The 11,403-nt window shown below is 42.9% G+C and overlaps 1 protein-coding gene across 1 annotated transcript; it reads right to left on the bottom strand.

Annotated features, from left to right (window-relative positions):
* Positions 1-1,647: 1,647 nt before the first annotated feature.
* Positions 1,648-10,049, bottom strand: SRP19 (signal recognition particle 19). Its single transcript, XM_080362958.1, has 5 exons — positions 9,902-10,049; positions 8,185-8,260; positions 7,139-7,210; positions 5,613-5,724; positions 1,648-4,582 (listed from the first exon to the last, which is right to left on the bottom strand). Exons 1-5 carry the CDS (start codon positions 9,943-9,945, stop codon positions 4,449-4,451), a joined length of 438 nt encoding a protein of 145 aa, XP_080219084.1. The 5' UTR covers positions 9,946-10,049; the 3' UTR covers positions 1,648-4,448.
* Positions 10,050-11,403: the final 1,354 nt, after the last annotated feature.

Below are 11,403 nucleotides of genomic sequence, written 5' to 3'. Positions count from 1 at the left end.
ACACTCATTCCCTTGCCTTTCCTTGTCCCATTTGGGACATCGAAAGTCTCTTCACTGGCTGATGCATTAACATCATCTTCCATCCTGGTTTGATCACTCAGCTTCATGACTTATGGGAACTTAAAGAAGAGTAGATGTCTCAAAAACGTTATCATGTCAAACAAATGACCTGACAGGCTCAGAATAAAGCAACAGATGAAGAGAGTATTTGTATTATATTAAGCCTTTTTTCTTTAGGGAAAAAAAACCCACAACCCTCTTTGAAAAGCAAGATTATTTTATCCTAAGAGGTATTAAATAACCCTGTGAAGGCCAGTCTGTAACAAGAAGCAACCAAATAACAGGTATCCAGTGACAGGATATGTGAGAATGGTTCCAGCTGGGCCAGGGGAGGTTTAGACTGGACATTGGGAAATATTTATTTACTGAGAAGGTGTTCAAACCCTGGATCTAGCTTTCTAGAGAGGTGGCTGATACCCCAAGCCTGATAGTGTTTGAGAGGCATTTGGACAATGCCCTTAATAACCTACTTTAGCTTTTGGTCAGCCCTGAAGGGGTGAGGCCATTGGACTAGATGGTCATTGTAGGTCCCTTCCAACTGAAATATTCCATTCCATTCCAACACAGACACAGCTGCAGCTACAGAGCGAAGGAAACAAGAAGGTCACGCCATCTTCCACACTCTCAGTACAGCACATACGAACATCCCAGATAAATATGCTGCCTCAAAGAAGAGTTCTGGCTAAAAGACTTTAAGCCTTAAGTGCACACAAGGAATAGGATATACACACAGCCAGCCAAGTTTTTTAAGAACTCCTATTTTCTGCAGAGCTGGTCTTTGAGAAAATTACTTCATGGCTGAAGGTGGAGAACTACATACAGTCATACATTATTCTTGCTTCCCAAGTTAAAACACATTTCAAAATAACCTTTTGAAACTCACTTTCTTTAAACCAGCAGCTTTCTTTAAACAGCAGCTATGTGCCCTCTTCCATACATCTGAAAGAATAAAACATCTATCTCACAACAGTTCTGAATTTTCATTTTTAATAATTTCTTTGTTGATTGCCTCTCTTCAGACCTGCTTAATGCCCAATGTCAATGGGAATGTTGCTGACACAGAAATTGCCGTGAGGATTGTTATGCAGATTCTGAGCTCGCATGTCCATTTCAAATGTTTAATCTTTGCCTAGGTACCAAAAAAAAAAAAAGTATAGGAAAAGACAAGTATATACTTTTGAACAGCTGGACTAGTATCTTCTGGCGGGACACCATCTTAGATGCAGAGCAAATTCCCACTCAGTGATGCACATCTTTGTTATTATTGCCATCTACAGGAAACCACAGACCTTAGTGTCTTTTTAGTAACTACGCTGCCTAAGCAGGTTCTCAAAGAAAACTGTAAAAGACAGACAAGCAAAAAGAAAAAATTGGAAAAGACACCCGTTATCACCCAGCTTGCCCCTCAAAAAACTATTTTCTATAGATAACATTGAGAGCAGCAGTGGTAGTATTTCTGTGTTTTTACAGCAGCCGTATCTCTACTCCCAGTCCCACAAAGGCCTCCAATCATCTTCCCTGTTCCAGGAACGGGAAGGGTGAAGGGGAGAGAGGAAGGATGCTGAGGAAGGCAGAAAGACCTGCAGAAGAACCCAATTTACTATCTTGACCCACTTGTTTTTAACCCTCTAAGGAACTCAGTTTATTAAAAACCCATGAAATACAGAAATGAAAGCCTCGTTAACAAGCTTAACCCTGGCAGGAGAGGGGGAGTTGTGTTGAACTTTGAGGCCTCATTTAGGAACAGATAAGGCTCCTGTATTTTAAAGCCAGATAGAAATAAAAGAGCAAAATAACACACTCATTTAGAGATGAGGGATAAGCAGGCAGGGGTTGGAGGAACAAGACCTCACCTCCCTAAGGGAGGTGAATCTGATCTGGGAGGAAATCATCTGATTTCCTAACAGTGCACAATTTGCTTAAAAATAAAGCCAGCTTTACTCAAAATACCCATAGAGCTTTATTTGTTAATCTGATTGAATCAGAGTTTTATTTATTTTACTTCAATATTACTCTTTTCAGAAATCTTTCTCAGTCTTTTGTGCAAGATCCTTGTGCTTCAAAATAGCTTCACTATTTTGGGTTCTTTGATTGGGAAACTTTGGTAAGCAATGCCACTAAGATTCTTTCTCAATACACACACACTAGAGCACAGACAAGTTCTTATGATATTTAATTTCTGGCCACTGAAAACAGATCTCCCTCCGCATTTTTCAGCTGTCTGTGGTCTAAAGCTCTGACTTACAATACTCGGGCATAACATGATCATGACTTGGCTGGAGTTATTCCCCTCCACTTGACATCATGCAGCTGAGTTATCTTGTACCAATTAATTTGCAGAGAGCTCTCACCTTAAATACAGTTTCAGAAAAGTTACTCAGCATGCAGGAAAAGCCAGAAACTACTTGAGCCCCACAATCCATGGGCAGTTACAGTCTTTCATGTCACAAGTGTACCTTCCACTCTTGCTTGCATACTTCACTTGGTATTTTTCCCCACATTGCAACTAACCTGTAGCACTTTCCTAACTCTGTAGAGTGCATGCAATTAGCAAGCTCTGACCATATCCAGTCGCTTTCTGTAACAAAAAACTTGCAGGCAGCACCTGTTCCCACGGCATTTCTTGAACTCACAGATACCATTTAACTAACTTCCCAAAATGGTGTTTACAAGGCCAGACACTCCAAAGGTAACTTGTGGAAACTGCTAAAGCAGCAGAAAAAAAACTGAAGACATCTGTATATGACCACAATCAATCACAGCCTTAGAACATAGTATTTCTTCTCTTAAGCTGTTCTATTTCAGAGAGCCTACACACCTGTAGAGGGTTTGGTTTGAGGTACTTTGTCAGGGCAGCTTTTGGATTTGTTACAACTGCAGTGAGAATTTGCCTCCTTCACAAAACAATGCAACAGAAGAACCACACTTACAAAGTACTACAGACAGGAAATACAATTTGAACTATTCACAAGTCAAGGGCTCTACGCAGATGCACTACTGGTACCCACTGGGATCCACTTCCAGGTGCACTGGTAACTCACCATCTATTTGAAAAGATGCAGTTGTGTGGAACAAGAAATATAAGGAAACAACCAGCAAAAGTAACTTGAGCGGGGATCTCGTCATCAAGAACTTCATCAAGTTTCATTACTTCAGAATAGCCATTAAATGTCTAGATACATTTTGTATGCTATTTATCTTTACCATGGGAAAATGGTGATGCCATAGAAAAGCATACCACATAGACAAAAAAGATAAATACAAAAGTAGAACATTGCCACAAAAAATTATTTTAAAAAAAAAAAAAAAAAAAATCAGATAACTTGCTGTGAAAGCATCCAATTTACTTTGTTTTCCTATGGTAAGGATTAGAAAACTCATATAGGATTTTTGTTTTTAAACTCTAAGCAGGTACTGCTGCTTCTTTTCCAGTCTCATATTAACTGAACTAGATCTCATTTAACTTGCACAGTACATTTCCTAATTACTTCAAAGGAACCTTGTTATTGGACAGCTGTTCTGACAAACTCACCTTCTCCAAATAACTTTTTGTCCCTGTCTGTATACTACTTTAAAAAAAAACAAACCAACCAAAAACCCCAAATATTTTAAGTTACCAGACACTGCAAGTCTCAGACATCTGCAATAGGATGAGACAGGTAGAAAATAAAGCTACGTTTCCTAGCCTCTCAAATAACAATCCAAAAGAGGATAATATAGCATTTCATATTATACAAGACACAAAAGGGACCTATTTTGTTTCAAATTAACTTAAAACTTTACAATATTATCATTACAATATACATCACTGACTTCTTTAAAACAGGCTGTGGAGGAAAAAATAACTTCTGGAAAAAGTATTCTATAAAATTACATGTTTCATAATTAACGTTACCTTTATTGGTACACTTGATAGCTGTGAAAGATTAGCAAAGGAAGTTTACAGAGTGACAACTTAATCGATTTACATTTTTCTGCTAAAGACTCTCCAGAGCTAAGACAATCACTTCTCTAGCATAGATAAATGCTTTACTAAGGCAACCAGTTTTCAGATATCTAGTCTGCATGAGAATATTTATTTATCAAAGCTGCATATTTCTTCTGGAAATAATAATTCTCCCACCCACCCCATTTGCTTATGTTTCTCTCCACTTTTCGAAGTGAATGCTAGCTTCAGACTTGCAGGTCGTGTGTGAAGACAGATTTATTGTTACACAGATGTGAGGCAGCTACATGCATTCAGTTCCAAGAAAAGCAGGCAGTTCTCCTTAGCTTCACCTGTTTATTTCTTGCTTGTATCTTTCACTTCAAAGTTGTAGGAGTAATGTGTCCCTCCATATTTGTGGTAAGTACAATTACGTGATACAACAATTATTCCAGATGTGAGCTCATTTCTTTTTCTTCCCTTTACCTTTCTTGCCTCCCTCTCCTTGCTGAAGACTTTGATCACTACCTCCCATCTTTTGGGTTCTTGTTTTCAGTTTGGGAATGGTTTCTGCAGCATACAGCATCACTGATTTACCTAAAAATACACAGAGAGATCAATGTAGACCTACTATTTTAAGAACATCTGCATAATTTTCAAAGTTAGAAACTTCAGCCCCACTTTAGATTTCTGTTTACGTAGATATAAAGTCTAGGAGTTCTGCTTTTTTCCCCTGTGTAGCTAGACATTTGTGAAATACTCCTATCAGCATTTTTTTTAAATTTTAAAAAAGCGCAGGATGGATATAAGAGTGGAAAGGACACATAATCTGACAATCTCTGAAGTACTTACACTCTTCCTGTTACTCTTTCCATTCAACTCATAATGGCCTAAAATACTTGGGATAGAATGACCAGGCAAAAGCTACAAGCATTTTCAGAAAGGCACTGCTGTCTTCAAGTAGGAATATGGTTTTAAATCACCTCCTCCTGACCAAAAGCACTCCTATGCTACTCTACACTCAGTATTCTTCTTGCTTTTTAACATATTTGCTTCTTCAGAGATACATTTACTTTTGTTTTACACAGCGATTAATTTTCAGGAAAAATGCAAAAGACTAAATTACTTGTTGTTCAAGATGAACTGTTCCTATTACTTAGTTAAATTGTTAACTTAAGAAAATGGCCAGCAGAAAACTCAACTGAAGTCAGTATTGTATTTTATCAATTTTGCATCCCTACTGGTGCCTAGCTGATGTATGTAACCTAAGAAAATGGTAGAATTTAGCCACTTTAATACCAAATCCTCTGTTTTAACTGTGAAGAAACAGTAAGCCAAAACTGAACGGCTGCTATGTTCAGCATAGCAATCACACAACACTCCCCACAATCCCCTCCAGTGTAAGCACTGAGAAACAGCAGGGTCAAAGACAACAGCATTTTACAAACTCCACCCAGTGCTCACTTACAAACACAACTTGGTTGATTTATGCAGGCAAAGAAATTAATGTAAAGTTTTAAAATTTATAATAGTAGAACTAATTAAGCAAGCTGGTAACATAACAAAAGAAACAGTGATGTTCTGTTTTCTTAGCAGCTGAAGTGCCTAACCCAGGTACTCTACTCACGTGTTGGAAACTGTGGTAAACACGGGTTGCCATCATCTTGTTTGAGCTGGATTCGTACTCTACCTCTGTACTGCACATCTCTGTTCCACTCTCTAGGATACATCTTATTTTTCTGTCACACCAAAGGAGAAACTTATTAGAGTAAGTATTGGAATAATTTTCTGCAAAATTTGTCAGGGAATTGAACTAAGTCATAGCAGCCTGGAATTCTGAGCAGCAGCTCTCAGGCAGCATCACCCACCCTTTAGCCACTGCAGTAGCATCCAAAACTATAGCATAACTTTTTTTGGAAGTACTCCTGCAACCAGGTACTGGTACTGAACAGTTTAGCAAGTAACCTGCTAAGGGAATTGTTTGACTCCCCCACCATTCTGCACTGCAGTGACACAGGTTTTTGTTCCATCTTCACAGCTACAAAACCTTCTGGACACATAAACAGAGTATGTCAGCATAGCACAGCCTGAAGCCCACTGCTTTCGGATACTCGTAGACTTAATTTTTGTTAAAACGTTACAGATTTCTTACTGGTACTGGCCATTTCAAGGGCTGGTATGAGCTAACAGGATTATACTCAACTTCTGAAAAGCAAAGTAATTTTATAGTGGTTTTTGGATACCAGTCACACTCTTACATGAGGACCTGAATTCTTTAGTATAAAGAAGTGATAGAAAATAAAACAGCATCTTGAATTAACCATTACTTCAGAAAATGAACTGCAAAAAGACACCTGTCTAGAAGCTCAGAATCACTCCCAAAGAAAAAGGTAACCAACTTAAATTATTTAAAGAGCAAGAAGGTATTGCAGTAAAAAAACCAAAACAAAACAACACAACAACTTCTCTGACTAAAACGGAACTCCAAAAGACCCTGAAGATTTCAAGCATCAGAACTCTGTTCCCACAGGACACTGATTCTAAAAGGTAATAATCTTTCATTAGAAACATGCTTTTTAAAAAAGCTTAACTTGCAGAGTTGCAGCTTGCAAAATTAGCTTTTATTATGACTCACTTTTAGGCATCTAGAGTAGCCTTCTCAGGAGGATTGTTACATAAAACTAATTTATTTAGAAGTTTAGAAGAGGCATCGTCTCAGAGACCTGGGTTACTCCTGCCTTGCATACAGGTTTCCAACATTTACTGGGTGCTTCAAAAAGACTGACCAAATTTGAAATCATTGTATCTCTGCAACCACAAACCACCCATGAATGAAACTCTTACAGTGCATACGACAGACAGAGGGAATGTTGAGCATTTATAAAAAGGTTACTAAAATCTGATAATACATTAAACCACTTGTAAGTTTTCATGTAATTGTAACATGCTGGGTCCACCTTTTTGAAACACCCTGTACTTCATTATTATAGTTAGTCATTACTCAAAGCGAGCAAATATTTTGTCTGATAATAAAAACTTCTCAATTGTAATATACCCTGTAATAAAAGGTAAAATGAATGAAAGAACAGAGACACATACCAAGGTGTAGGAGTTTTTTTGGTATGTTTTGTTTTGTTTGTGTTTTTGAATTACCTCTAATAGCACATTGAATCCAACTGCTGCACATACATCTTGGATTTCTGTAGATGTAGGATTCTCAACAGCCTGTTGAAACAATGTGTTACAGTTAATTGTTTTTCAATTATGAACTACCCATACAGTAACAGCTAGCAGTTTCCCACCTATACTCTATAACTAGAAAAAGTAGATGGGGGAACAAGGTACTTCAAGTAATGGCAAATCTACTGTAAAAGTCATCTGTGAGCACTCCTATGGTCTAGAAAACAAAAAAAAAGATATAAGATATCTGTAAAACAGGAAACAGATGAGACAGAATATATTAGGGCAGGAACAAGTAACAGAATTGCTTAGGAAAAATAATTTAAATTAAATAACATTTATTGTATTTAAAAATAAAAAAACAAACAATGCTAACACAAAAGCCATGAATCAGCAACAGCAGACTTACAGCAATGACAGGAGAAAAGAACAGAAACCTAGGCACAGGGCAGCAGGTTCCTCCCATAGACAGATCTCTGACAGGCAACTTGTGTGCTCAAGAAAGATTTTATTTTTAATTGTTGTCAGAAAAAACCCCAACCCTAACCAGTGAGAGAAGCCCTTTATTTCTTCCAGAACTGCTTGCTAAAATGTTATAAAGGAGATGATGAAAAGCTATGTCCAGACAGATTAAAAGCAACAACTACCAAGTCTATGTGCCATAAGCATTTTAATTTCTATCCTTCACAGCAGCAAAGGGGACGGGGCACAGAATACAGGTACATACTGTCAGTCACCAGGTAAACAATCTTCAGCTAGCTATTCTTCTCTGTATCATGTTCAGTCTTGGCAAACTACTTATATACAGAGGCTGAGTGCATTAAGTTTCTCATTACTTCACCTGCTTTTCATATGCTGACACTAGGTTATCTCCAAATACACTGTAATTTCCAGTTATAGAGCTGCTTGTCATAGGGGATAGGAAAGATCAACAGCTTTTAGATTTATTTTCCAAATCTCTGCACACTTACATACAGCAAAACAAAACACCATTCTTTCCCTGCCACCCACAAAATTACTTTGTCTATAGGTATCCTTCTTCCTTCTGCTATTGTCTTCTTGTTATTCAAATACGCTGGATAAATGCAGATGAATCTAAAAAGAGAAAACAGTGAGTTTAAGTAACATCAACACCTTGCTTGCTTATGCAACATTTTCTTAGTAAAATAAAAAAATCTCATAGCTACAAAGTTCCCACAGCAGCTTAGAACCACATATTTTCCCTAGACCAAGCAGTGAGACATTGCAAAACCCCATTTTTGAGGTATCCAGGACGCTTTATGACCATTTGGCCGAAACGTTCCTTGCACGACACCACTTTTCAGGGCACAGTGTGTACAAAGCAAGCACTACCTATCTTGAGAAAAAAAAAAAGGTTAAAAGAGAATGTTTTGACCCATTTCTTAAATCCTTGAAACACAGAAGAAAACACACACACTTCCCTGAAAATAACTAAAGAAGTCTTCCTGAAAAGGTTGTAGGACAGTAACTGCTGACAGAAGCAAGAAGCAGGGGGTTTTTTCTTACACGGATTGCCTTTTTTTTTTCCTACTCACACACATAACAACCCAAATTTGGGCAAGCTATAAAGCCTCTGAAAAGCTATACTTAGAAATTTGCTTAAGATTTTTCATTAGCTTTAAGCCTGTTGAGTACATACAGGTGACAAGAACAACAGAACCTCAATTATACCTCTTATCAGACAGAAAAAAAAAAAACCCTCAGCTAGCTGAGGCCTACAAGGAGAGGCTGCAGAATACCTACATTTGAGTGAGAAGCTATAGCAGCATAATAAGGAATCAGAGGCTGAGAAAATAATCTGGAGCAGACTCATATTCAGTTAGCTGGAGACACTGCTCCTTACTGCCTCCCAGGAAACATTTCTCACTGCTCTAAAACTAGCCTCAGTCATCTCAACTTCCATTACTCTTCCAAATACCTGTTCACTGATATTTTCCTCTTTATGAACCAACTAGTACTTTTGTGTAAGTGGCAGAGTTTTGCCTAGAAAACTTCCAGCCTCATTACTGACATTCACAGCCGTGAAAACACGGCACTGATCAGCACCTCCTCTTGCTCAGTTTACCTTAGTTCTGAGCTTTAAGGGACACAATCCGTCACCCGAACGGAAAGGCAGCTCAGCATCAAGCACTCCAGAAACAGAAGCAGCCAAACCCCGACCTCCCACTTCACAGCTTTCCCCGGCGCAGCGCGACCCCGCCGCCCTGACCCGCAGCGGGCGGCCCTGCGGCCGGTTCCCCACCTCGCTGCGTGCGACGGGAAACGCGGCCGCTGCCCCCGGACACTGCGCGGGGACACCCCGCGCTCCAGCCGCACCGCGCTCCAGCCGCACCGCGCTCCAGCCGCACCGCGCTCCAGCCGCACCGCGCTCCAGCCGCACCGCGCTCCAGCCGCACCGCGCTCCAGCCGCACCGCGCTCCAGCCGCACCGCGCTCCAGCCGCACCGCGCTCCAGCCGCACCGCGCTCCAGCCGCACCGCGCTCCAGCCGCACCGCGGCCCTGCTCCGTGACGGGTTGCTGTAACAGCACCGCACACGCTCGGACAAGTTATCAGAGCTGCAGGCCTGACCCGCCGCCCCGGGCCGGCACGGTCCTTCCCGCCCAGGCCCCCACCGCCGCCGGATGCGGCCCTGACGCACTCCCGGTCTCGGCCCGCTCCGGCGAAGAGTGCCGACAGCCCCCACGGCGGGCCGCAGAGGGCGCGGCTCACGTTACCTCTCCTTATCAGCCGGAGAAGCCGCGGTGGCAGCGGCAGCCATGACACCGACGGCCCCACACCACGGACACCGCCAGCCCGCAGCAGCCTCACTCTCCTCCCCTTCGCCAGGAAATCCCGCCCCCGCCCTCAGGTCCGGGAACTCTATTGGCCAGTAGTGCTGTCCCTAAAAGCGCGTCACCCTATAAGAAAATGCAACGTAAGTTCCACCGCGCCGCGGGTCTTCCCCCGCTCATGCGCCTTTGCGGCGGGAGCGCGGGCGGGGCCGCGGGAGGCTCGGGGGGATGACGGGCACCTCGGCGGCTGCGTCCGTGGGGCGGGAAACGTGCGTGGGGGCGGTTCCGTGCCGAGGAGTCGCTGCGGCCGCTCCGTGCGTGTCGGAGGCACAGGCCGTGCCGCCAGCTGGGCTGCCGTGCACAGACAGGTTGAGAAGCCCCACGGCGGGCGAAGTGTGACGAGCGACCCGCCACTCGGTGCGAGCGGACGGGTTGAGCGGTGTCTCCCATTCGTGACGAGTCACCAGAGGGTGACCTTGCACGCCTGGGAGCTGTTACAGCGCCGTGCCCTGTGCGGGCGGTCCGGCACTGCAGCCGGCGCTGCCTGCCCGGCGGGGTTTGGGAGGGTGCAGCCGTGATGGTTCGTACTCCCCGTGCGGCACAAGTGCTGGTGAAAGGTGAGCCCAGAGGGTGGCGATCAGTGGCGCAAAATTTAGTTGGAAGCCAGTAACTAGGGTCAATAACTGCATCCAGTGGTGTTTAACATCTTAATTAATGCGCGGTATAATGTGGCAGAGAGCGGTCTGAGCAAATTTGCATATGACACCAAACCAGGAGGAGGGTCTGATACACCAGAGGGTTGTGCTGCCATTCAGAGGGACCTGGACAGGCTGGAGAAATGGGCCGACAGGAACCTCATGCAGTTCAACAAGGGGAAGTGCAAAGTCCTGCACCTGGGGAGGAACAACCCCAGGCACCAGTACAGGCTTGGGGCTGCCCAGTTGGAAAGCAAGTGGGAAGAACAGAATTTGGTTCCAGGTTGAACATGAGCCAGCAATGTGCCCTTGCAGCAAAGGCCAGTGGTGTCCTGGGCTTCTTTAAGGAGAGTGTTGCCAGCAGGTCAGGGGAGGTGATGGTTCTGCTCTACTCAGCACTGGTGAGGCCGCACCTGCAGTGCTGTGTCCAGTGCTGGGATCACCCATACAAGACAGACAAGGACATACTGGAGAGAGTCCAGCAAAGGGCCAACAGGATGATGAAGGGACTAGAGCATCTCTCCTTTGAGGAAAGGCAGAGAGAGCTGAGATTGCCAGCCTGGAGGAGAGAAGGTTCAGGAGATGTCATCAATGTATGTACACACCTGAAGAGAGGGTGCAAAGAGGACATAGCCAGGACCTTTTCAGTGGTGCCCAGTGACAAAACCAGAGGTGATGGGCACACACTGAAACACAGGAGGTTTCCCCTCAACATGGGGAAATTGTTTTTTCCATGCAAGGATGACCAAG

The sequence above is a fragment of the Nesoenas mayeri genome (assembly GCF_963082525.1).
Source record: "Nesoenas mayeri genome assembly, chromosome: Z".
NCBI lineage: Eukaryota > Metazoa > Chordata > Aves > Columbiformes > Columbidae > Nesoenas > Nesoenas mayeri.
Note: the sequence above shows the minus strand (reverse complement) of the source record. Positions and strands in the feature narration are given on the sequence as shown.

Coding starts and splice junctions, on each gene's coding strand:
- SRP19 (XM_080362958.1), bottom strand. CDS start 9,945: ATGGCTGCCGCTGCCACCGCGGCTTCTCCGGCTGATAAGGAGAG. Junction 8,261..9,901: donor TCTCCGGCTGATAAGGAGAG/GTAACGTGAGCC, acceptor TTCTCTTTTTAG/ATTCATCTGCATTTATCCAG. Junction 4,583..5,612: donor TTTACCACAGTTTCCAACAC/GTGAGTAGAGTA, acceptor GTGTATTTTTAG/GTAAATCAGTGATGCTGTAT.